At 38.8% G+C, this 27,881-nt stretch overlaps 1 protein-coding gene across 18 annotated transcripts in view; it reads right to left on the minus strand.

Moving 5' to 3' along the window:
• RBFOX2 (RNA binding fox-1 homolog 2) overlaps nt 1-27,881 on the minus strand; it is a 314,189-nt gene that overhangs the window by 73,596 nt on the left and 212,712 nt on the right. Inside the window, exon 1 of one of the 18 annotated variants that reach the window (XM_066358288.1) lies at nt 17,470-17,598. The exons of 16 other annotated variants lie outside the window; for them this stretch is intronic. In XM_066358288.1, the coding sequence (XP_066214385.1) occupies nt 17,470-17,496 (27 nt within the window). In that variant the 5' untranslated portion in view covers nt 17,497-17,598. Of the gene's footprint in view, nt 1-4,639; nt 4,734-17,469; nt 17,599-27,881 lie in introns of those variants that run through there. One more of the 18 variants, XM_066358290.1, reaches the window with a different exon arrangement.

Consider the following 27,881-nt stretch of genomic DNA (forward strand, 5'->3'; position numbering starts at 1 on the left):
TTCATTATTCTTCATAGATTTTATACTGGTTGTCCTATGATAGTCCACTTCTTTAAAATGAATGATTCAGATGATACATAGTAATAGACAAAATGTTCCCTATGCCTATCCCAGAACATAACTAACTGCATTTTGTCGGAACCACAGTTACATGGTGGTTGATATCACAAGTAAAACCCTGAAAGTGTATCAGGGTCTGAATCATACATATCCTCACCAAAGGATATGCATATAATAGCAGATCTTCAAATGCTTGCTAAATTGAATTAACTACGTAGTTGAATATCTGCTTCTAAAGTAGAAGGTCTGTAAAAAATAAAAAAAGAAACCTTTCAACAGTTTTAGGAACTCTGCTGAAAGCTTACCACAATATAGTGACTCATAAATATTTATCACAGGAAATGAGTTATTACAGTTCTATTAGAACATGTATTAATTGAGAGGCTGCATGTGACAGTTCATGTGTACTATGGACAGTGTAAACATACAGAGTCTCTGCTTTCAACAACTCTCATCCAAAAGAATCTTTCTTTTAATAATTCTCCTTTCTTCTAACTTCACCTCAACATAATCAATTTTCCAAGCACCTGATAGAATGATACTTCTAAAGTAAAATTTAAATCAGATATTGTTAATCTTCAATTCTTGCCATCAAATACTTATTGAATACTTGTCATGTTTAGAAACTTTGTTCTAGATGCTGCAGAAAGAACAGTGATTAAAAAGACAAAGTTCTTCTCCTTCTGGAGTTTGCATTCTAGTAGGGAGAGACAGACAGTAAAAAGGCAAAACCCAAGAAACAGATGGTACACAATGGAGAAAAATATAACAAGAAAGAGGGCACATGAGTACAAGGGTTAGAGGGACAGAGGACCAGTATTTGATACAGGGTGATCAGGACAGGCAATATTTGAGCAGACACCTAAAGAAATTAAGCAAGCAAGCTATATGTCCACTTGGGGGAAGAACGCTCCACAATACAAAAAATTTGTATTGTGGAATACAAATGTGAAGGCTCAGAGGTGAAAACATGCTCAGATTACTCTAGGAACTAGCAATAACAGGCCCATAGGACTGAACTGGAATAAGCAAGGAACAGAGTGGCAGGGGATGGAGAAAGGTGGTAGTGGCAAAGAGCCACGTCGGGTAGCAATCTTACAAAACTTAAGCCATTGCAGACATGTGGGCCATTACTCCCCTGTGAGAGTTTTGAACAGAGAAGAGCAGTGGTCGAATTTAGGTTTTAATGGATCACTCTGTGAAGGCAGGCAGACCAGTTATGCCACCACAATATCCCAACTGAGAGATGACAGTGGGCTCGGCCCATTTGGTACTCTTAGGTACAGTATATCAAAATCATGGAAGACACCTTGTGTGATTTCACCTTCAGTTTCTTTGCACCTGCTATTCTTTCTGTGTAGAAAGCCTTTCTCCTTTCTACCCATTTGGTTAACTTGTACATAATAATCTTTAATATATAGTTTGATCATCTGTTCCCTGAAGTTTCTCTGATTCACCCAAAAAGGAAAAAATAACTCCCCCCTCTTACCCACCCTTGAACCTAACACCTAACTCTATTATAGCACTTCTAGTCTATTACAATTATTTATTTAAATATCTGTTGCCTCTATAGAATATGGACTTTTTGAGGGATGGCAACTGTCCAGAACTAATTCATCTTTGTAGCCTCAGTGACTGCCTTAAAAATATTCACTACATATTTCTTCAAGGAAATAAAGAACCCAGTACAACCCAGCAGAGTATATAAATAACTACAATCAAAATTTTGTTATTTTTTGAAAGCTGTAACCAAATTAGTACAAGAGACCAAAATTCAGCACAGGGAAACAAAGGTGACATAAGAAGGGAAGCCAGAGATCTGTGAGAACACTGCACACTCTACAGGAACTTATACAAGATGAGGGATACAGGAGAAACAGAGGAAAGTGGTTTAGGGGTATTAGAGACAACGCAAAGGTAGAATAGCAGAGCCTGGCAAAGCTCATGGAGGAGTAGACACTCTTAGATTTCAGCCCCAGGGGATGTATGATAATGGGACATAACGCAAGGATGGGTGGAAAAGGAGAAAAAAATAATTCTAGAAGTTCCATGTCCTATTTTCTTACAAAAGATTATCTTGATATAAACTACTAATGAGGTTTTATCTTTCAATATTTGAAATTCATTTTTTTCAAAAGCATTCTAAAAGTACTTTGATAATTATTTCTAGGCTGTTTTTGGTAATGAGTTTTTCCTTTATGATTTAATTTTTATTTTGTATCAAATTTAATACATGTAAATGATAGTAAATCAAATAGGTAAAAAATAGCTCATGATCAGAGCAGAGGTCTCCTACCCTGCCCTTAGCCCTCTTGGGAGTGACACTCTTTTAATAGTTTCTTAAAAGGCATAGATCCTAAGGCTACAGGCTGCCACTAAGGGTTACTGACTCTTCTCACAGTTCTAGGCTTAGATGGCATGTCCCTCTGTAGATCTGTGTACAGAGTGTAGGACCTGGCCTTCCCCTGAGGCAGGCCTCTGAAGGGGTCAAGAGCATTAACTGTATGGTCAACTTTGATCAACGGGAGGAGCAGGAGATGAGAGGAAGCTCTGGCCAGCCTTTCTTCCTTGTTTTTACTCCCTTTTCCCCAGCCCTGCATTACCTGAGATTGTACTTCCCCACAGTGTCAGCAAGTGACATTTTGTCTCAGGCTCTATTTTCTGGGGAATGTGGGTTAGGGAAGTCATCTGTGTCTTATCTTATATTTTCCATCTTCCTGTTTTAAAGCTCTACATTTTGGGGGACATTTTAACCTTGATTTTCTATTCTTCCATGGTGTGTCATCTTTTGACAATCATATTCTTAATCTCTAATCTCCTTCATTTTAAAAAAGATTTTATTTATTCATTTTAGGAGAGGGAGAGAGAGAGAGAGAGAGAGAAGGGGGGGAATATCAGAAAGCATCAACTCCCATATGTTCCTTGACCAGGCAAGCCCAGGGTTTTGAACCAGCGACCTCAGCATTTCCAGGTTGATGCTTTATCCACAGCGCCACCACAGGTCAGGCTCTAACCTTCTTCTCATTTATATGTTCTCAAATCATTCCCATTTTCATTCATTATAGTCACTACTGGTTTTATGAATGTATTATCTTCTTGAATCTGACTATATTAGTTGGACAGCTTCTTTAAATTTTCCTCTGTGCTCTGGATTATGTTTCCTCTAGGGTCAGGTTTTCTACCTGTTTCTTCTGGTCTCTTTCATGTTGAAAGATCCTCTAGTATGACTAATGATGCCCATGTACCAGTGACCCAGGTATAAGGACTAGATTAGCTGCAGTGGTTCCTCCACTACTGCAGAAGTAAATGCTTTCTGATTCAAGTTTTAACTGGAACTCGTAACATGAGATAAGAAAAAGCATGGCAACTGACAAGCTTCATTTAATTTATTTGTTTAATTATTTACTGAGAGAAGCAGAAATGTCAATTTGTTGTTCCACTCTTTTATACAGTCACTGATTAATTCTTGTGTGTGCCTTGATTGGGTTCATAACAAACCCTCAACCTTGGCATACTGGGATGATGTGCTCATCAACTGAGCTACATGCCAGGGCCAACCTTCATTTTAATGTGAGCTGCTAGCAAAGTGTGAAATGATCCCCTCCCACATCCCCAAATATCAGACTAAAGGAAGGGGTGCCGAAATCTAATACAAAAAGAATTAAGGTTCCCCATACATTTTTATCAACTTTTTTCAAGTCAAACAATTTGGGGTTTTTGTTCTTCCTTTTTTCATGCAGAGAAAGGGGGCAGCCCAGTAAATCCTGGCTCCTTTCATTGGGAAGGGATTGAAAAGGCCAAGAAATTGAGTTATCCCCTATATAATGCACAGAGAATTCCTGAGTTCTATCCCTTCTTCACTGCTGCTCTGAACCCGAGCTCTGAGGCTTGTTCACTGGGCAGGCTGGTTCCCACACCACTAGCAGCCTCCTTGAACAGTCAGGCTTTAGCGCCTCTATCTCATCCATCAATTGGTTCCCATTTGCTTTAACTTTCCCTACAATTTATTTAAATCTCTTGTTTATTAGTAATAGCACCCATCGCCCTTTTTTATTTGCTGCTACAGCTTTATTTCTCTTTGTGCTTCTATATTTATGTCAGTGGGTCTCTCTCACAAGAGACAAGTAAAAAGATCATTTTGACCCAGAAGTCATGATTTTCTGCAAAACATTTCAACCTTATGTAAGCTCTAGAATTCCAAGTTCCTTTTTAATTTTGAGGAAAAAAAATGAGTTAATAAACGTCTATGTTTCTTTAAAATAAACTTTTAACAACACTAAGAGTTATTAAAGCAAATTAGAAAAGCTTAAAGGAAAATGAAAAGTGTTAATACAATTCTTGAAATAGCTTTTGTACTTAACACTTTAATTAGATACATTTTGATTACAGGAAGCAAAGCAAAACAAACCAGATATGTTCAGAACTAAATGTGTTTGTAATCATAGTCCAAGTGCTACCTACACGTGCATCCAGCACTGCGTTAAACATTACTCTAAGTCCTGACAAATACAAAAGACTTTCAAGTGTGTAATCATTTGATTTATTTGAAAATAAATCAAAATGAAAATAAAGTATTTACCAATCAGAATGTCTAACTCTTCATACCCTTTCTTCTTCATGAGTGCACTGGGTCAAAATCAGACCCCAGTCTAAGGAAAGGAAAACATTTCCTGTTACCCCATTGATCTCTAACACATGGATCAATAAGGCCTGCCACGGACTCTGACCCTTCAGTCAGGAATGGCAATGAGATATAAACTAGTGACTACAGTACATAATCCTTTACATCACAATGAGACAAATAAACCTAAAAGAAATCAGAGTCTTATGTCGAGAGAAGTCATAAAGAAGCTATCATAAAGGAGATGTTATTACAGAACAGGAAAACCTGCCTCATAATAATGAAGGATATCCAACTTGAAAAAGGTGGTATGCAGAAAGTCTAAGAACAGAGCTCTAAAATCAGCTCCTAAAGCACTAAAAGAAGCTGTCTGTACTTTTAATGGCTGCTTAGTAACAAAGCATCCCCAATTTCACTCCACATTTCCTATCAGCTTCAGGTGCTAAAAATAGCTTGGATTTGAGCATCAGCCCTAGATGGGGTTGCCAGGTAGATCCTGGTCAGGGCACATGTGGGCATCTGCCTCACTATCTCCCTTCCTCTCTCTAAAAAAAAAAAAAAAAAGTTAAATATATATTATTGCCTGTATTCTTCATTATTATAACTTAATGTAATGGCTAATACCCCCCCCCCCAAATATGGGGTAGAAATAGCATAAACTTGAGAATAAGATAAATGTGAGTTCAAACCCAGGCTTTGTCACAATTGCAGCTGTATGACTCTGGACAAGTCAACCTCCCATTATCTTTTTTATTTATATTTTTAATCTGTAAAATGAGAAGGACAACTACCGAATGAGTTGTTTATAAGAATTAATTAGCTGTGATACTGTATACAAAATTCTTTGTTTCTGGCATAAAAAAAGTGGTAAGAGATAATAAGCATCATTATTGTGAAGAAAAAAGGGCAAGAGTATATATATATATATGGTCTACAGCCTGACCAGGCGGTGGTGCAATGGATAGTGCTTCGAACTGGGATACAGAGAAGAACCCAGGTTCGAAACCTCGAGGTTGCCAGCTTGAGCGCGGGCTCATCTGGTTTGAGAAAGGCTCACCAGCTTGAGCCCAGGTCGCTGGCTTGAGCAAGGGATCACTTGATCTGCTGTAGCCCCCTGGTAAAGGCACAAATGAGAAAGCAGTCAATGAACAACTGAGGTGCTGTGACGAAAAACTGATGCTTCTCATCTCTCTCCTCTCCTGTCTGTCCCTATCTGTCCCTCTCTCTGTCTCACACACACACACACACACACACACAAAAAGAGTGTGTGTGTGTATGTGTGTGTATGTATATATATATATATATATATGGAGGGAGGAAGAGGGAGGGAGAGGGAGGGGGGAGAGGGAGAGAGAGGGAGAGAGAGAGAGAGAGGGAGAGAGAGAGAGAGAGAGAGAGTCCACAATAAAAACCTAACAACTGAGTTAGAACTTTAAAGTTCTTCATGTTCTTTTTCATATTAACAGTCATATCAATACAAATACAGGAGTAAAAATCACATTCTTTTTACTAAATAAAGGCTTTATTTAAAACATAGGTTAAGTGAAATTGAACCAAACAAAACATACATTCCCAGTTTCTCAAAAATGTCTACTGATTCCTCAAGAGAAAAAAAGTTAATATATATAGTTGGATGAACTTTTGGTCACAGTTGCTGTGAAATGATAACTGTGAACTTTTGGTCACAGTTGCTATACTAAGAAATGATAGTCTGGCAACCATTTTAACTGAAGTTAAGAAAGCTCTAAAGAGTGCCACCCACATTCTTTAATATTTCTGAGTGATCATGATCTTTACAGACCAAAGTGCCCCTATCATCCAAACTGTTTAAGTGAACAAACAGCACTTTGGTTTTTCTCCTTCCTTATCTGCTAGAATTGAAATGATATGCTATCCACAGGAGAAGAGAATCTTTTTCCTCTTCCACACAGACCAAAAAATCACGCTTTACTACAAAAACATGAAACTCTTTTTTGCCTGTGATCTTGTCCATGTTATTTCTGTTCAAGAATTATTTTTACCTTTAATATGATCAGTCCTAAACACTCTCTGAAACTATTGTACCACTGAATCTCATTCAATACTCCGGATTTGGTTTTAGACTCAGACAATGTCTTGCATAACTCACACACAATACAAGCCACAGCTTTCCCCTCATCTTTCTGCCTCAGCCAAACCGCCCAAACTAACTCCTCGTGGGAACTTCTAATGGTACTTTATTGATATCAGATTCACGTAATTTACCACATTCAACCTTATATTTTAACTAGTTATGCATTCTACTTCTTGAAAGAACGGTTCAACTCATTTTTTATTCATAAATTAGGAATATATTAAATGAGATACCACTTAATTTTCATTTAAAAATAAGTGGTCTCACTTCTACTTCCAATCAAGATAGAGAACGAGGACCTTTTTACCTTGCCATCTCAAACAAATAAAAATCAGGGAAAAAATACATGCAATAACAGCACTCAAGGTATTATTACACAGTAGGCAAAGAACAACAGTGATCCCTGAGACAGGAAGTGGCCAAGGTGAGCTTTACCACTGTCCCAGCTGACTGCTGGGACAAAGTTACCAGCTGTGTCACAGAGAGAGGGAAGCCAGAGCAGAGCCCAGTGGTCCCTGAAGGTTGAGAGGAGATCAAGCTAGGAGTCTAGAGAACCCAAGACCACTAGAGTTCACCCGGAAGAATACTGCAGAAGAGAAAGCTGCACAGAGAGTTCTGAAGATTTACAGAGGGTTCCCCCTCCCCCCGGACTCAGTTAAGTAATGACCACCACATATGTACAAGGCACTACCTGAGGCTGGAGCAAGGACCACCTGACAGAGCTGGAGGGAATGGTGCTAGCAGCTCAACCAGCGCCAGGAACAGAGCCTGTTTTCAACGAGAGTGGAAAATCTAAGGAGCATCAGTTAGGGTACTGAGAAGAACCTGGTCTCAACAGTGGGGAAAAATTAACCAGAGACCAAACAGCTCTGGTGGTAGCCAACAAAACTTAAAAACGAGACTCGAAAAGGTCAAACTATTTTTGTGAAATTAGCTCACGAATATCTATAGAAACTTAAAAATACCTAGCATCTTACAAGGTATTATTAACAATGTTTGGCATCCAATAAAAAATTACTAGGTATACAAAGAAGCAGAAAAAGAAATCCATAATAGTGGCGGTGGGGAGAAAATCAATCAAATGCAACTGACCCAGAACAAATAGAGATCTTAGAATTAGCAAAGAGATTAAAACATCTGTATTCCAAATGTGCAAGAAAAGTTGTATGTAAAAGAAAAAAAAAGAAATCTGGGAAACAGAAAAAAAAGAGCCATATCAAAAATCTACAGATTAAAAATATAATGTCTAAGATATTTTTTTAAAACCCACATTGGATTGCATTGGATTAATGGCAGATTATACATTACAGAAGAAAAGATTAGTACACATGATAATACCACAAGAGAGAACTATCCAAAAGGAAATACACAGAGGAGAAAAAAAAAGAGTAAAAATACAATGAACACAGAACACTAAAGTGACATGGAATGATTACAGTCTAATATACACGTGTGCTGACAGCTTTTCAAAGGTAGTATGCGAAGAATCTAACTTTTGGTCATCTTGAGTGGAAGGAAAGGGCGACAAGAAGATAGCTGTTATTTCATATACCACATTTGATATACAGGGGTGGGCAAAAGTAGGTTTAAGTTGTGAGTACACAAAACAGTTTATTTTTGTATTACTGTTGCATTATTTTCCACAGAAACAACTGTAAACCTGCTTTTGCCCACCCCTGTATGTACTATGGTTTGCCAAACCCTAAAATTTCATTGTCACCTTTCCACTTCTCTTTGCCCTGTACATACTTACTGGGGTCATACTCTTTTCCCCTCTTTCCTGACTTCCACGGACTAGAGCTCCTATGCCACTTATCCACATACCATCTTCCAGATATACACAGCTTTCCACTGGAACATCTGCAAGAGATTTGTGTGCTCCCCCAAATGGCTGCTTCAAAATCATTCTTCTTTCAAATAAAGCATTCATTTCAAGAATGATATTATTTTTTAAGCATTAACTGATTTAAGTAATAAGCACTATAATGTGATTGAGTACTCAATTTTAACTCTCTTATTTTGCATTTCAAAAGAGTATCCTGTCAATGCACTAACATGCATTTATACAACCTTTAGGCAAGAAATTAATCATGGGGGAGAAAAAGGCATTCTGGCCCCAAGTAATAATACATGAAAAATAACATACAAAAATATATATGAAAAGCAGGAAGATATAAAAATATGACATTTGGTGGTGGGTAGAGGGAGTGAGAAAAGAAGAAGAATCCCCCTATTTTCTGGGGTATAAAAATAAAAGAGCAGGTCTAAGATTTCACAGGAATCCAAGAAAAACTGTCAAAGCTAAGCATAATTTTACATTTTTAAATAGTCAAAGAATATTTGGGAAATATACAAAATTCAAAGTTCAGTGTCCACAATAAAGTTTTATGGAAACATAGCCACCCTCATTCATTTATTCCTCATTTGACTTCTTTTATGCCAACAGTAGAGCTGAATAATTGTGACCAAGATAGCATAGCTTGCAAAGCCAAAAATATTTACTATCTAGACATTAACAACAGAAAACATTTGTGGATATCCTAAGTTAAAAGCCTTTCAAAATCTCATCCTCTTAAGTGTTAGTTTGCCTCTTCCAAATTTCTTACAAGGGATCTCATAATCAATATTAGTTAAAAGAATATAGTTTTATTATTTGTGAATATAAAAGTATTCTTTTATAATTTCATAAAATAATTAATGATTTATATTACCAGGTTTTCTGCTTAAATATTCCTTTATATATGAAATATTATATTTTGGTTGGAGAGATTTATTCTGTAATTCTGAATGAGTATCTTCAGTTACATGATTTCAAGTTACAATTTTAAAAACTGTATTGTATTTTAATATCAGTCTAGCTATACCTATTTCCTGAGCCATTAATTAAATAAGAAATGTTATTCTAACATTCTGCAACTGACAGCCCTTTGAAAAATTCAAGAGGCATGATAAAAAGAATAAATATGCCAAAGTAGTTAATATAACAGTAGTTCTATGGTGTTATTAAATCAGAGTGCTTTTCAAGAATTTAATTTTTTGTTGTATTTTATTTTTATTCTCAATTATCATGTTTTGCTGTTGCTACTGATTTAAAAGACTATTAATTCCCAATTTTGGGGTTTCAACATTTTTTTTTTTGTATTTTTCTGAAGCTGGAAACGGGGAGAGACAGTCAGACAGACTCCCGCATGCGTCCGACCGGGATCCACCCTGCACGCCCACCAGGGGCGATGCTCTGCCCCTCCGGGGCGTCGCTCTGCCTAGACCAGAGCCACTCTAGCGCCTGGGGCAGAGGCCAAGGAGCCATCCCCAGTGCCCGGGCCATCTTTGCTCCAATGAAGCCTTGCTGCGGGAGGGGAAGAGAGAGACAGAGAGGAAGGAGAGGGGGAGGGGTGGAGAAGCAGATGGGCGCTTCTCCTGTGTGCCCTGGCCGGGAATCGAACCAGGGACTTCTGCACGCCAGGCCGACGCTCTACCACCGAGCCAACCGGCCAGGGCCGGTTTCAACATTTTTTTTATACAACTTCAAGATCTCAAGGGAAGTTATCAAATTTACTTTTGCTAATTTTCAATGTCATTTGTCCAACTAGCTCTTCAAAACAGTATTTCTATACAGTAAGTTTTAAAATGGAAATTTCTGTGTTAGTAACCTTTGAGGGATCAGAACAAGACTTACAGGTTGGAAGACAGGTAGATTCACACCAATCAGCCAAGAGCATGCTTTATAATGAAGTAGAAAAACAATTATCTACTTAAGAATTGAGGGTAATATCCCTTATTTTTAAAGTGAGAAATTGTTGACAACACTACATGAGCAATAAGCTTTGAAAACTGAGTCAAGTCAAACACGTTGTCAAAAAAAAGAAAAAAAAGAAAACCAACGACCCACTTATAACAGATACAATACTTAGTAATACTCATAATTGATATTTTACTTAGTAAATTAAATATAAATGATAAATTATTCACATAAATTGATGTAATTAATCCAGGACAGTAAAGACTCTGGAAACCATATGTTTTCCTATCTATAAGGAATAATTCAAGGAAGCAGATAAGATGAGCCAAGAGAACAAAAGATTAAAGGGAAACCCTTGGCTATTATCTTCAAGTAATTGGTTTTATAAAGAAGAGAAATTAAACTACTCTGTGATTCCAGATGACAGAACTAGAAAGAGTGAGAAAATAATGAAAACAGATTTTAGCTTACCATACAGAAAACTTTTCTACTTTTTGGATAGAACTATTTATCTTATGAGGTTAGTAGTAGAAACTGAAATGTCTGCACATGTGGAATTACATAGATCTCAAGTTTGAAACCTAGCTATGTCTGTATCCACAGGTATCAGGTTGCTTGATCTCTAGAATTTCAAAGTCTAATGTATGGGGAAAAATAGAAAAAAATATCACTAACCTCAGAAGGCGACTTACAAGTGATATATGATACAAATATAATTGTTATGTATGTACATGTGATCTGTATGTAAAACAGGTGCAAAGTAGATATGCAAAAATCAAGTTAGTTAAATAACAGTCATTATTCCTGGGGGTTAAGAACAGGGAAGCTGGAGCCAAATTCCTTGAGTTTAAATCTTAGAGTTGCCACCTTAGGCAAGTTCTTAAACTCTCAGGGATACTGTTTCCCAATTTCTATATAAACATTAATACTTATGAGGTTGCTGAAAGGAATAAATGACATAATATATAAGGAATTGACAATACTGCCTAATGCATAATATGTACTCTGTAATGTTACCTATTATTATTTAATATTATAATAATGAATTCATTTTATTCAACAGTGAATTTCTGTTATTGCAAGTATCCCATCAGAGCCTTGAATAAGTCAGAGATGGAAATTCCAAAAGTAAATCAGAAAGTCTGAACTGAATTAATTCATTTATATATTCAACAAATATTTACTGAATATGTATTTCTTTTAAGAGGCATTAGAGCACAGTGGTTAAGAGCATGGATTCCCTAACTCTAACACTAACCCTGACTCCACCCCCTAAAAGAGTACGGACTCCCAAACCAGTGTGTGGATATGAATCCCCACAACATCTCTTAGTAGCTATATAAACTTGGGCAAGTTACCTATTACAAGCCTCAGATTCCTCTTTTGTACTATGGGAATAATCGTAGAGGTGTTGGAGGATCCAATGAATTAATGTAGGTGAAGTGCTTAGAACAGTACCTGATAACTACAAATAAAGGTTAGCTAGTTGACTACTATTAGGACCATGTTCCAGGTACAGTTCTAGACACCAGGAATATAACAGACTGTTGACGAGGTCCCTGACCCTTTTAGTGGGAAGGGGCACAGGTAAACAAACAAATAAACAAATATAACAAGTAACAATAAGGTAAAATCAGTGAAAAGTGAAAACAAAGCAGGACAAGGGCGTAGGGAATGAATGGAGAGTTCAAGTTGAGATAGGAAGGTCAGTGGAGATCACTCCCTTGAGAAGCCATGTGGGGGGATCTGAGGGAAGAGCACTTCAGCTGAGAGAAAAGCAGAAAGAAAAGCCAGTGTCACTGGTGCAAAACGCAGGAAGAGAAGGGCAGCAGGAGATAAGGGTGCAGACAGCCAGGCTCCTGATCGTGCAGGGCCTTACAGACTGCTGTAGGGAACCAGCATTTTATTCTAAGTCTGAATGGAAACAATTGGAAGGTTTTAAGCTCAGGAGTGACAAAATCAGGCCTGCAATTTAAATGGTTTACTCTGGCAATGACCTCTAATGAATTATTTGACGCCAGATTTCCTAAATTTAATCTTTCTTTAAAAGAGGGACATTTAAGCATCTGGAGAATGGAAACAATACCACATGATGGCAAACTGCAGCCTGTCTGACTGCTTAGAAGAGAGCCTGGAGCCCAATGATAGAGTTGCTGCATTCAAAACAGCAAAGCATTTACTGCAGGGAAGCATTCCGTTTGTGTCTGTTGGACTTAAAGTATGAAGCGTGAAGAAATGTTTAAGAAAGATCTGACAGCCCTGGCCAGTTGGCTCAGTGGTAGAGCGTCAGCCTGGCGTGCAGAAGTCCCGGGTTCGATTCCCGGCCAGGGCACACAGGAGAAGCGCCCATATGCTTCTCCACCCCTCCCCCTCTCCTTCCTCTCTGTCTCTCTCTTCCCCTCCCGCAGCCGAGGCTCCATTGGAGCAAAGATGGCCCGGGTGCTGGGGATGGCTCCTTGGCCTCTGCCCCAGGCGCTAGAGTGGCTCTGGTCGTGGCAGAGCGACGCCCTGGAGGGGCAGAGCATCGCCCACCATAGGGGCGTGCCTGGTGGGTCCCCGTCGGGCGCATGCGGGAGTCTGTCTGACTGTCTCTCCCCGTTTCTAGCTTCAGAAAAATACAAAAAAAAAAAAAGATCTGATAGTGGTTTGGGAATGTTGTGGGGGGGGGGGGGGGGAGAAGAATGAGAAATTATGACTTCAAAGGGAATGGTAGGGACACTTAACAAAGTCAGATTCCAGAGGAATAGTCCATCCATCAGAAGAATGCAGGTAGGCAGAGGGGGCTGTGTCATGACAGGGCTGTTTCCTAGTGATGATCTGTCAGAATACCACATATAGATGTCCAAGAAACACCGAGAAGGATGAGGAGTGTCCTTCATCTTTCAACTTGGAGATGTCCTCTGTAGCAATACAAACTTGAACAGCAGATGGTCAAACCCTAATCTCAACTGCAAAACTAAGGAGAAAGATAAAGGGAAGGAGCAAAAAAGGGTGTGTGCTTGGGATGGGAACAGATGAATGGGAAGAAAAACTATTAATGAGTCAAATTTAATCATTTTAATGAAATTCTAGGTTACTTTTTGGGAAAGCTAAGTAATTTTTAGAATAGCAATACTTTCCAAGATCCAGTCTTGGTCTTAGCAAAGAAATGGTTATAACTGAAGATGTGGAGTAGTGTATAAGAATCCAGAAAGAAACCAACTCTATGGAAAAAGTGAGGCTTTTTTTTTTTTTTTTAGATTCATTGTAGAGAACATAAATTAGTCTCCAACCCACAATCTCCGCCTACCTTCCAACTTCCCAGAGTCCTGTGCAGGCCATAGAAAGTGGAAAGCATGCCAAAACAAACAGTGTGGGCTGAAGCTCTGTGGATGAAGGGTGGGATGAGGTTCGGGTGGAACTGGCAAGCAACCTAATGGAATCACTTTAAAGCAATGGCACAAAATGGAGACTAAACAATATTGCACTGAGGACTTTTAAAATTCACAGAAAATGGGATATGCTTAGCAAAACCATAGAATACATTTCTTACTCCAACTCATTTAAAAAAAAACAACAAAAACAAAACAAAACAGAAAGGAAAAAATAAAACAAAGCAAAACATACCTGCTCTCTTATCTGTCTTTAATTAAAGCATAAAATACCTTCCCTCTCCTCTTCTCCCAACCACTTTGGAACAGAATAGCTAACTGGCAGCAGCTCAGGTGAAAGACTTCAGCCTTCCAGCTACAAAGAGGGGAGACAGCAGACAATGGAACTGGTGATTCATTACAAAAGAATACACTCAAGAGCCGCCTGCTGCCATATGGGCTCACTACACTATTTAAAGGAGCAGCAACCCCCTTTCCAGCCTTCTTTATTCTTAACACCTTCCTTCTCTTGATCCTGATGGAAAACAGATTTTGAAGAAAATGCCAGCAAAGCACTGAGCTGTCCAAGAAAGGGAGGGCTTTGTGTTCCACAGACCTGGCAGTCTTACACTGGAGTGGAGTACAAAAATTTTCTTTCACATCCATATTGTAGAATCTTTTCCTCTCTGCCCAGTACGTTTTCACTTCCAACAACAAGCAGTAAAACTAGTCTGGCTAAACATTTATTTAATTAATTGAAGTTGGAGTCATTTGTAATTTTATTTTTTTAATGTCACACTTATTATGAGAATGATTTTTCTTCTTTTTCTTCCTTTTATTCTGCATTATTTTCAGATGTGAGAAGATCCAGTGATTTGGTTCAGAAATAGTTATCTCAGTAAATACTCCTACAACATAAACATGAACAAAAAAACCTTCTAAAGTTATTTTTTTTTAAAGATCACATGAGCGTGTCTACCATATTAGAATCTTGTGATTAAGCAAAGCACTGGTTACTTATTGTGAATCACAATGCAGTTTGCTAATGAGACCAAAGAGGCCTTATAAAACTAGAGCATATATAATGATAAAGCACACTCACTGTACAACTATTGCCACAGATCTAATATTGTCTGATGAGAATGTCTCCTGAGAGCCCTCCCCTTCTTCCACCAAGTAAGCCATGGAAACTAGGGGATATGGAAATGTTAAGATCCAAGAGGTAAGAACCTACGTGACAAATGGTGAAATCTCATCTAAATACCTTTCTGAATTTACTAATCAAGACAATGAATACAATAAACCATTTGACTTTGAAAATCAAATCTTAAACAGTGTACACATTTTATATTCAGACACGTGACAGATTATTATATACATTCAGATTAGATATATGGCTTGACAAAAACACACAAAAAATAAATCCTCAAAACACAAAAAAACAAGACCCCCCAAAAAACCATAGGACAAAGTAAACAGTTGGCCCATCTGATTATTTACTTTGATTTCTTTTGTAGATACTAACAACAGTGTACATTTCATTAACATAGAAAGTATACACCAAAACAAGTATGCCAGAATAGTGAAAATTGACAAATTTGATATTCTACAGTTTCCAGTTGTATAAATTCAGGATGGGCAAAAACAAGTTACTTGTTTCCTTCAGCAGTCAGCAGAATCTGAGAAAAATCATAATGAATTTAACTGATCTATTAGATTTCTTCACTGCCAAGAAATCCCTTTCCTGTTTCTATTTCTCTTCTGCTTCATTCCTAAAATTATAGTTTCTTTAAATACCAATCAGTAAGACCACAATATGAGGTGTGCATTCTAACTTGTGCTTACATATGCCTAACCTGTTCTCTAGAAACTAAGGGGTCATGTCCCAAGAGGTATAAAGAAGTTCTCCTATATTAAATAAGTCTTCCACTGATTTAAAAAAGTCAAATAGTCAAAAAGCTTTCAGTAATAGCTGAGAAAGAAGAGAGCTGACACCCGATAATATTGCCAGCCAATGAAAATTGAATGAAGGCTCCAAGGTTAAGAAGTATCATCTCCCAAGCAACAAAGAGAATACAGAAATAGGTTTTCCCTCTTATGGAAACTTTTTTAAAGTAAAGCAATATTTCAAAAGAGTTAATCAGGCTAACAATGAACAGATAAGAAGTGGAAGAGAAAATATTTCAAGGGTTTCTCCACTATTTAAAAGAGGGAGGGGTTTCTTGATAATATCCAAACTCAGATTGGATATTACTTTGGAAAGAATTACTTTGGAAACAGATATTTTGTGAAAGTTACCTTTCCTCTAGGTCACACTGGGAATATCTCCCTAACGTTTTCCCTCCTTCGAAACAGCACTGCGGGGTATTATATAACATTTAACGGAACAGAGTTCTAGCTTCTAAACCAGTGTCTCTATTTGGGTGGCTAGCCGACTCTCTCGCCCTCCGGTGGTGACTTGGAGAGGCAGAAGAGAGAGAATACAAAAAAAGGGCAACCTCCTTAAAAGGAAAGCACTGTCCGGTGATGAAATTTCCCTACAGAGCATAAAAGGCTGGAATGCAAATGATCCTAGGTCCGAGACTAAAGGACATGAACGTTCTAGAACACAAATAATTTCTCACTGATAAACCACAGCCTCATTATTCCCTCTCACCCTATATACATATTAAAAAAGGGGGGTAAAGGAACCACAGAAGGGTGCCAACAAGAAAAATAGCACTGCCAGGGAAAACCATGGAAGAGTATTCACCTTTCCATTTGTCAGGAATGACTTGCTAAAATGCAGATTGGCTACTGTCTGGCATAACGAGAGAGAGAGAGAGAGAGAGAGAGAGAGAGAGAGGGAGAGAGAGAAAGAGAGAGAGAGAGAGAGAAAGAGAGAGAGAGAGAGAGAGAGAGGAGAGAAATCCCACTACCTCTCCTTCAAATGCCTTTTAATGACCCCGTGCTTGTCATTTATACATTCAGATCTGTTCTGCCAGGGAGGGCTCTACCTGCCTCTGCTGCACCTGCATATTCCTACGGAGAACATTCTTTGCCATAACAAAGCCACGAAAATGAAAGATTTTCCTAGTCTTCATTTTTAATAAACCATTTAGAGTAAAACTGCAATTCCATAGCCAATTCTGAGAAACCAAAGTGAATCGGGAATCAGATTTCCCTGTAACACAAATTCTTCTGCAGTTCTTAAAAGGAAGTCAAATCCCTCTCCCCTCTTTTTGGCAGTCTACAAGAATCTCTTCCTACCTCTGCAGTCTCTCTCTCCCTCCCTCTTCTCAGAACCAAGACAAAGAGGTAGACAAATCCCCACAGGGTCTTTCCTGAGCTACAGCTGCACAGTACAGGAAACAGGAATCTGCTACGGAGCTGGGGGGGGGGGGGGGGAGTGATGGGGAATACGGATACATCTCTCTTTCTCTCTCTCACGAACTCACAACACACAGACTTTTCAGGGGAAAACAATAAATCTGGTCTTTTCTAAGACAATAATAATTAAAACTCTGATGGATATACCCCATCCCCATACCTTTATTTAGATCCCAGAAACGGGAAAAGAAACACACCCGGGAAACACAAATCTTACCTGAGTTACCATTTTCTTTTTCTCCATAAACCAAACGGAATAATAGATGATGAACACTTCAAAGCAGCTGTGCTGGGGCACACCTTCCACAGTTTTCTTTTCACCCCCCCTCCCCCCCAATCTAGCTATTTAAGCATAAGTAATTGATCTCCCTTTATCCTCTCTTCCTTCCTTTTTTCTTTCTAGTGTTTCTTCCTTTCTTTTCTCTTCCTCTCTGGCAGTCTCTCCCCCTCCTTCTTTCTCCAGCTCCCTCCCATATCTCAGGCAGATGGCTGAAGGAAGCCCCACCCCTGAATGCCTAAGGCAATTAATCAGAGTAGAGCCCCACCTCTTCCTCCTCCTCCTACCCTCTCCCAGCAGGCTGACATCTCCCAACTCCAGAAACAGGCCTGCTGGAGAATGGCAGTTTAGTGTGCTTTGCGCACGCGTGTGTCCGTGTGTGTGTGTGTGTGTGTGTGTGTGTGTGTGTGTGTGTGTCCGTGTATGCGTGCGCACGCGTGTGTCCGTGTGTGTGTGTGTGTGTGTGTGTGTGTGTGTGTATGCGTGCGCACGCGTGTGCGCTGTGTGTGAGGGGAGGAAAGAAGGAGGAGGAGAGAGGGAGGGGCAGGCGCCATGTGCAGGCATATTTTAAGGAGCGAATATCTGCGATGGTGGCATTAACTATATAGCACTGGAGATATTCATAGTAACACAGTTTTAATACAGACTTAAAATATTCCATCCATAAATATGATAATAAGAAATGAAACGGATTACCTTAAAAAAAAAAACATTCCCAGCTTATAGATGGAGTGGATTTAATAAAACATATGAAAGCTATTGAATGACCATTGCCTGGAAAGGTTTTCAAGGAATGAAAATCTGCAAGATCTTCTTGTCCCAAACCAGTCCAGGGACTCACAAAGGACTAAAAGAGAGGAGGGAGGGAATTAAAGTGCTAATTTTTTCTATGTAAGAAAGCTGGGGATTCTAATAAAAGTGTCTACAAACATGACTGCGTAAGGCTTCCAGCTTCCTTAAAAATTCTGGTTAACTGAAAATTCACTCTTTGTGTTCCCCAGGCTTCCGTATATCAGCATCTTTTGAAAAATATAAACCTTTTGTCACACACACACACACACACACACACACACACGTGTGCACGCGCCACACCTGTGTCATTGTAAACAGTAATTGTTACTATAGAGCAGTGGTCCCCAACCTTTTTTGGGCCACAAACCAGTTTAATGTAAGAAAATATTTTCACGGACCCGACCTTTAGGGTGGGATGGATAAATATATCACGTGACCGAGACAAGCGTCAAGAGTGAGTCTTAGAAGATGTAAGAGAGGGAATCTGGTCTTTTTTAAAAAATAAAACATCGTTCAGACTTAAATATAAATAAAATGGAAATAATATAAGTTATTTATTCTTTCTCTGCGGACTGGTACCAAATGGCCCACGGACTGGTAACAGTCTGCGGCCCAGGGGTTGGGGACCACTGCTATAGAGTGCAATAGATATACAAGGTTTGGGAGAATGTGTACTGCATGAAACTAAAAGTTTCTTTAAAGTTCTCTTGTTAAAAGGAAAAAATGGGAAAAAAGCATCAAAGACGTGGCTCAATCCAAAAGTTCTGGTCTAAGTCCTAACTGGGCCCTTTACAAGTAAATGATCTTGGAAAAATTTTAACCTTTGAATATAAATTTTATAATTTCCCTACTTTATGACTATTAAATATTCAAATAAAACAAGCTATATGAATGTTTGATGAGTTTATATTTATTATTTGTCTCATAAAATAGGTTTTTCTAAATTTTTTAGTATTCTAATAAGATCCTAAAGAATTTTATTATATATTTTAATGTTTTTATTTATTCACTTTAGAGAGGAGAGAATGAGAGAGAGAGAGAGAGAGAGAGAGAGAGAGAGAGAGAGAGAGAGAGAGAAGGGGAGGGGAGGAGCAGGAAGCATCAATTCCCATATGTGCCTCGACCAGATAAGTGCAGGGTTTCGAACTGGCGACCTCAGCATTCCAGATTGAGGCTTTATCCATTGCACCACCACAGGTCAGGCCTATTATATATTTTAATTATGCTATTTTTATTATGTTCTGATTTCTAATAGATTACCCAAAGGGCAAAGAGATTAATTCCCAAATTAAGCTTCCTATTTTTAAAACAAACATATAAAAACATCAAAATTAAAAATCACAAATCACATTGAGAATACATAGTTTTTTGCTGTCTTTATAAGAACTGTTTGGTAAAATATATAACCACACTTTTAAAAAATCTACTGTATAATAGTAATGTTGATTGGTACATTACCAATCCAATATTGTCATGCTTCTACTCAAATTAATAATCACTTAATTCTGAAAAGAAAACAGGAACTTCCAAACAATCTGTGGGACTTGGAAAAACTAGATAATTACAGCTATTTATTGAGTATCTTCAATACATCAGGCACTATTCTGGACATTTTAAAGACATCTGTACACTTTTGCTATATAATCCATAATATGTAAAAAACCCATGAACCAAAATGGTATCTTCAAACATTAGAAAAAGCATGATAAGAAAAGGAATAGATCTATACTAGGCTTTTATTATTTAACGTTTTTAGAAATGATCTGGTAGATAGAACGTACTGCATTCTCTGAATTTGCAACTGAAAAGCCAATTAGAAGGAGATAAAATGCAGTCAACTGTTTTAAAAGACAGTGAGTAGTCTGAACTGTGGTGGTGCAGTGGATAAAGCATCGACCTGGAACACTGAGGTCGCCGGTTCAAAACCCCAGGCTTGCCTGGTCAAGGCACATATGGGAGGAGAGGTGATGCTTCCTGCTCCCCCCCCCCCCTCTCTTTCTCTCTCCTGTCTTTAAAAATGAATAAATAAAATCTAAAAAAAAAAAAAAAAAAAAAAAAAAGACAGTGAGGAAGCAGAAAACAGGTAGGTGAGCCTGACCTGTGGTGACCTAGTGTCAACCTGGAACACTGAGGTCGTTGGTTCGAAACCTTGGGCTTGTCTGGTCAAGGAAAATGTGGGAGTTGATGCTTCCTGCTCCTCCCCGCCTTCTCTCTCTCTTTCTCTCCATCTCTATCTCTCTTGTGCTCTCTCTCTCCTCTCTAAAATGAATAAAGTCTTAAAAAAATTTTTTTTAAAGAAAACAGGTAGGTGAGTTTCACAGAAGTGGGGGCTGCTACAGTTTTGGAAAAATCTAAATCTTATTTATGAAATAATTATTTACATTTTCAGTTCTAGTATAAGAAATAAACCTAAGAATCACTGTATACCATTCTCTAAATCCAATGGTCCATTAGAGTTCAAGGGATGAAACATCTAAGGACCAAGAACAGACATTTAGGACCAACATTTAATACCACAAATAACAAGCTTATACAAGTCATTAGCAATAGTTAGTATGAGTTCAAGTAAAAATTAATATTAAAATGATTTTTATAAACTCATTGAATAACAGAATCATTGTGAACAATGGACAAACTCAAGGATATTTTGAAGTGTGTCCCTGACTTTAAAGGCTGACATTAGGATAATTTGCTCCCTGGGGACCAAAAGAGGGAGAGCAGTTGAACAGACCTGGCTCTGATCCAGCAAAACAACCAGAGTCCCCTGGTAGTTTAATGTGCCCAGTGGTGCACCAAGGAGAAATTCATTTCAGGGCATTTTCTGGGTGAGGGTATGGAGTTGGGAGTTAGTCAAATATATAATAAGAATGTCAGCTAAGGGAGGAAACCACATCCAACTTCATGGATCAATCCCTAGCTTCGAGCACAGTGCCTGGTAGGTCCTCAATAAGTATTTGTTGAATAGAGGAATTTCTCCCAGTTATCTCAATTTCTTCATTGCTTCCTCAATGGTTCACAAACCTCAACTTCCTTTCTGCCATACCATTTCATGGAAGTTTATCTTATTGAAGTTACCCAAGACCTCTGATGGCCAAATTCAATGGATATTTTATATCTTCTTTAACTTACTGGTGGCATTTGGCACTCTCACCCTCAGGAAATTCTCATTCTCAGCTTCAAATGATACCAGTCTTTCCTGATTTTCCTCTTTCCCTGTTCACTGGCTTCCCGATCTCAATCTTCTTCCTGTCTACCTTGTAAATGTTGGTATTGCCTGAGGTGCCCTCAGACTTCTATTTAACTGCATACCACAGATTCTTAACCTCAGGTGTAGAGCTCCTCACACAGACATCCCAGTGGAAATTTGTTTTCTTATGTATACTTCTGTGCACAGAGGATCCATAGGATTCAAAAGAGTCTCCAAAGGGTACAACCTCAATAAAGTCCAACACTGCTGAACACACATGCTCTAGGTGATGGAGCCCATTCCACTGCTTCAATTACCACCAGTTACTCTGATGACTCCCACATTTCTATGTCCAGTCCAGATAGCTAGCTCTCCTGAACTCCATGTCAAAAGATCCAATTGCCTAATAGTGGTCAACTCCATTTAGATATCTTACAAATTTCTCTAATTTAAAAGTGCAAAACAAAATTCTCAAAATTGAAACATTAATTCATTTAACAGATAACTTGGCTGGTTAGAGCATTATCCCAAAACGCAGAGGTTGTGGGTTTGATCCCCAGCCGGCACATAGGAACAAATCAATGTTTCTTTCTCTATCTCTCCCTCATTCTCTAAAATCAATTTTTAAAAAAATCTCTCTCTGTGTGAAACTTGGATTCTAGTACCCATTCTACCATGTTTGTTTCCTGGGCAAATGGTTAAATTTCATGGCCAGTAAAATAGTTACCATTTCTTGGGAAATGCCTCTGTATTCCAATGGTAGCTTCCCATCAGACCACTGCTTACATTAATAGCTCACTTCATCCTCATGGAGGGATGCTTTAATCTCCATCTTAGAGGTGAGGGAACTGTCTTCCACCTCCAGTCTATTATTTTTCCCATCCAAGTTTCTTGTGCTTCTCGAATCTCATCATGCCAGCTCCAAGATTAAAATCCTCAACTATTCCTCACAGCCTCAGGGGGAAAAATCCTAACTCTTAAGTAAAAGTAGGCACGTAACACAGAAGCTGGTTTCTGCATTCATGTCCAAGTCACTGCTCCACCTTTCCCTCCCCACCCCTCACTCTTCTCTGCCCCTACCACACTGAACATTAGACAGTTTCTCAACGACACCATATTTCTGTTCTTTCCGCTTTATGTTCTTACTCCTCTGAATATGGCCTTTTCTCTGGCTAATTCATCCTTCAAGACTTACTACAGGGGTCCCCTGCTTCAGAAAACCTTTCCTGGCCCTAACCGCTCCCCATATCTGGGTAAGGGACCCTCATCCCTATGCCTCAACATCTAAGCCACAGTTCATAATTGTTGAGGTTACTGTTTCAGTGTCACCATGACTAGACTGTGAGCAATCTGAAGAGAGGAATTGTGTGTTTTATATCCCCGGCTCCTAAACCAATGCCTGACTACATAGTAGATGAATAAATGTTTGTTGAAATCAAACAATAATGCCCTGATTTCTATCACTAGCCATTTATTTATTCATACATGGGTACCTAAGAACAAAGAGTTATCTATGAAGTTATCAAAATATTATAAAAGCATTCCTTTCTTCCAAAAGAGTACTTGGAAATAGCTTCAACTCTATAAATTTACTTCAGTGTCTTACAAACCTGAAGCTTAGAGGAAGACTTACAAAAAGAGTGGGAGAAAGGTCTATTTTCAACTTTATTACAATAGTTCAGATTCTAGACAAAATAACTCCCTGATTAAAAAACTCACAACTTTAGGTGCATGGGCTCGTCACAATTTTACACAGATGTGACTCAATTTCCCTCCTTCCCACCTCTGTGCCTGTGAAGCCATAAAAGCAGAGCCAGGAGTCCCCTGACCAGTGGCAGGTCTGCTCAGACTTTCCCAGGCTGCCCCAACATCCAAGTGAAAGGCAGCGTTAAAGGGACGGCACTTTCTGCAATAATAGAAACTTGTTAGTATAAAAGTTCTTCACAGCACGCCCCCACACAATAACCCTAACTAAGTTTAATAACAATTTAGACCTAATAGATATTAAATACATTCTCAGAAGCCTCTCTAACACAATGCCACTTTAATTTAATATCCTTTGCCCCAACATTCCTTTTCATATAAATGCAGTCAAATTAGAGCTAAGTTCATTACAGTGTGTCCGTAAAGTCATGGTGCACTTTTGACCGGTCACAGGAAAGCAACAAAAGATGATAGAAATGTGAAATCTGCACCAAATAAAAGGAAATCTCCCAGTTTCATACCTATTCAGTGCAGTTCGATGTGGGCTCTCACACAGATTTTTTAGGGCTCCTTAGGTAGCTATCCCGTATAGCCTCTACAGACTCGTCACTGACTGATGGCCTACCAGAACGGGGTTTCTCCACCAAACAGCCAGTTTCCTTCAACGCTTATCCCACCAAGTAATGTTATTTGTATGTGGTGGCGCTTCGTTATAACCGCGCCGATATTCACATTGCACTTTGGTCACGGATTCGAACTTAGCGAGCCACAGAACACACTGAACTTTCCTCTGTACCGTCCACATCTCGACTGGCATGGCCGTGGGCTGCTCCGCTGTATATACAGTATTACGTCATCATCTGCGCATGTGCACATGCTGCCACATCATCCTACAGAAACTGGGTTTTCCTTTTATTTGGTACAGATTTCACATTTCTATCGTCTTTTGTTGCTTTCCTGTGACCAGTCAAAAGTGCACCATGACTTTACAGACACACTGTATTTCTGAGCTTCTTTTCTCTAGTTCAGGCAGGGTTCTCTTACATAGAACCCATTCTAGAAAATAAGGTGAGAGCAGGATTTGAAATCAACTGCTTTAGACTTTCTATGCTTATAAAACAACTAACCTTTATAGTTATCTCTTGTTCCCCCAAATCAAACCTTTAGAACAAGACCACAAATGACACACACTATGACACAGGTGAAACCAGAAAAACTTGAAAAATCATTTCATAAATTATCTAAATTTGGGTAATATACTTTCATTTTCTTAAAATACCCCAAACTCTAGAAAAACAGTTATTTTACAGTTGAATTATGTATATAGTCTTTGTATTCTGAGAGAGTTTTAAAAAAAGGTTCTTAGGCAAATATTAAAAAGGGATGGGATGTAAACAAATTTATCAATAACCAGATTATCAAAAAACAATATCTGACTAACCTGTAAAAATCAGTGCGCTGTTTCTTCAACACTAAAATATGCTGTGTCTCTCTTCCTAAATTACTGGGGATTCTGCTTTTTTCATCACTAAATCCTGCATTGGCACACAGTAGGTACTCAAAAACATTCTCAAAATGAGAAAGTAAAGAATGCATATATCCCTCTACAATACATCAAGATCATCTCTACAAAGGAGTAGCGAGCATTCCACAGATCTGAGCATGGGCTATGCAGATGTATCTTTTTAGATAGGTAACTTTCTGTCTCTCAGTCTTTCAGATGCCTAATATCCTTAAGCTGTACCTGGCTGTCCTACACCCTCAATTCAGGACACTTAGCTACACTCCCAATAATGTAAGACTCTGCTTCTTCTTCCTCCAACTGACCCATTTACCTCAAGATGATAATCAGTGCCAATGTGTTCAATGGGTAACAAGTTAAGTAAAAGGGCCTAGGAAAACCTGTGACATTAGATGATCCCCTAACTAACAACAAGAGTTACATTTTCCCCCAATTCTTTTTATTATGGTAAAAGATATACACTATAAAGTTCACCAGCTCAGCTATTTTCAAGTATATATTTCAGTGGTTATTATATAATATATATTCCTAATATGCTACCATCACCACCACCCATCTTCAGAACACTTCATTTTTTAAAACTGGAACTTGAGGCCCTGGCGGGTAGGCTCAGTGGTAGAGCGTCGGCCTGGCGTGCAGGAGTCCCAGGTTCGATTCCCGGCCAGGGCACACAGGAGAAGCGCCCATCTGCTTCTCCACCCCTCCCCCTCTCCTTCCTCTCTGTCTCTCTCTTCCCCTCCTGCAGCCAAGGCTCCATTGGAGCAAAGTTGGCCCGGGTGCTGAGGATGGCTCTATGGTCTCTGCCTCAGGTGCTAGAATGGCTCTGGTTGCAACAGAGCAAGGCCCCAGATGGGCAGAGCATCGCCCCCTGGTGGGCATGTCGGGTGGATCCTGGTCGGGTGCATGCAGGAGTCTGTCTGACTGCCTCTCCATTTCCAACTTCAGAAAAATACAAAAAAAAACAAACAAACAAACCAAAAAAACCTGGAACTTGATACCCATTAAACAAGAATTTTCCATTCTTCTTGTCCCCAGAGTCCTTGGAAACCACTATTCTACTTTCTGTCTTTATGATTTTGACTATTCTAGGTACCTCATCTAAGTAGAATCATACTGTATTTGTCTTTCTGTGGCTGGCTTATGTCACTTACCATAATAATATCCTCAAGATTCTTCCATGTGCTGCTTATTTCAGAATTCCCTTCCCCTTTTAAGGCTGAGTAATATTCCCTTGTATGTATGATATACCATATTTCACTTAGCCATTCACCCACTGATGCCACTTGGGTTGCAGCGTCTACCTTTTGGCTATTATGATTAACAATACTGCTATGACCATGGGTGTGCAAATATCTCTTCAAGACCCTGCTTTCAATTCTCTTGGGTGTATAACCAGAAGAACTGCTGGATTATATAGTAATTCTACTTTTAATACTCTGAGGAACCACCATACTGTTTTCCACAGCAGTTGTACCATTTTACATTCCCACCAACAGTGCACAAGGGTTCCAATTTCTCTATATCCTTTCTAACACGTGTTTTCTGTTTGTTTGTTTTTTACAGTAGCCACCCTAACAAGTTATATTTTAACCATCCCGTCAGAGGCAGTAAATGTTTAACACAAAAGAATAATTTCAGGCCTGACCAGGCGGTGGCACAGTGGATGGAGCTTCGGACTGGGATGTGGAGGACCCAGGTTCGAGACCCCAAGGTCGCCAGCTTGAGCGCGGGCTCATCTGGTTTGAGCAAAAGCCCACCAGCTTGGACCCAAGGTCGCTGGCTCCAGCAAGGGGTTACTCGGTCTGCTGAAGGCCCACGGTCAGGGCACATATGAGAGAGCAGTCAATGAACAACTAAGGTGTTGCCATGCGCAATGAAAAACTAATGATTGATGCTTCTCATCTCTCTCTGTTCCTGTCTGTCTGTCCCTGTCTATCCCTCTCTCTGACTCACTCTCTGTCTCTGTAAAAAATAAATTAATTTTTTAAAAAAAGAATAATTTCAGGAACAGATTCTCAGATAGATATTCTTCTGAGCAGGGATACTATACTCATTGCCCATTAAATCATATCTGGCAAGCCCCTATCTACTTACTCTGCCTATATTTTAAACTAATTTTGCCCAGGTTTGGTTCTGCATAAATTCTAATAAAATAACCAACTGCAATGGCAGACTCTTAAGATAGGCATGACTTTATTAACAGTAAGAGCAATGAAAGGTCAAGTACCTAAAATATCTTATTGCCTTCTGTTGAGGAGACTCATTTTATTTCATTATCTCAACATTAGCAATTGAACAACATGGGGGTTAGGGGTGCAGACCATTTCCTCACCCCCAACCCGCGCAAATCTCAGTGTAACTTTTGACTCTACAGTGGGCCCTTCACATCCAAGGATTCAACCAACCATGGAAAGAAAACAGTATTTTCAAACTGTGGATGGGACTGCGCAATTTGGATACGAAAACACTGTTTTCTGTCAGGGGCTGGTTGACTCCTCAGATGAGAAACCCACAGATAAAAAGAGTTCTTGTATTTACTGAAAATAAAATCTGCATGTGTGTAGACCGGCACAGTTCAAACCCATGTTGTTCATGGGTCAACTGCACTTAACTTTAAAAATAGGTGTAATTGAAAAAATACTTTTTCAATAATATTGTAATAACTGTATACAGTGCCATGTGGGTATCTGAACTATCAGGGACCACTTTGTGAAGTACATGACTGTCTAACCACTATGCTGTACACCTGAAACTATTATAAAACAAAATGCTTTTCAAGGCTTAAAAAAAATACTATTCAATCATGTTCTCCGTAATTTCCAATGGTATAATGTATTGGTACAGAATCACAACTATTATACAATGAGGAGCTTTCACTCAAGTATAAGAATCTAACAAAAGCTAAAAAGAAAATTTTATAACCATAGTTAAGAGTTTGGGTAACAAAAGTCATCATTCATTTACAAAAATACTAAAAGAAAACTGTTACCTTGACAGAATTAACAAATAAGACTGTAAAACAGTTTTGGGTCCTTCAACTTAAAATTGTTTTTTCAATTCTATTAATTTCCCTGATGTAGTGGAATAGAAGGTATATTCTTAAATTTTGATATCCCATTACCTGCCTCTCTAAGCTACCTTAATATC

Source organism: Saccopteryx leptura, chromosome 1, assembly GCF_036850995.1.
Source record: "Saccopteryx leptura isolate mSacLep1 chromosome 1, mSacLep1_pri_phased_curated, whole genome shotgun sequence".
Lineage (NCBI taxonomy): Eukaryota > Metazoa > Chordata > Mammalia > Chiroptera > Emballonuridae > Saccopteryx > Saccopteryx leptura.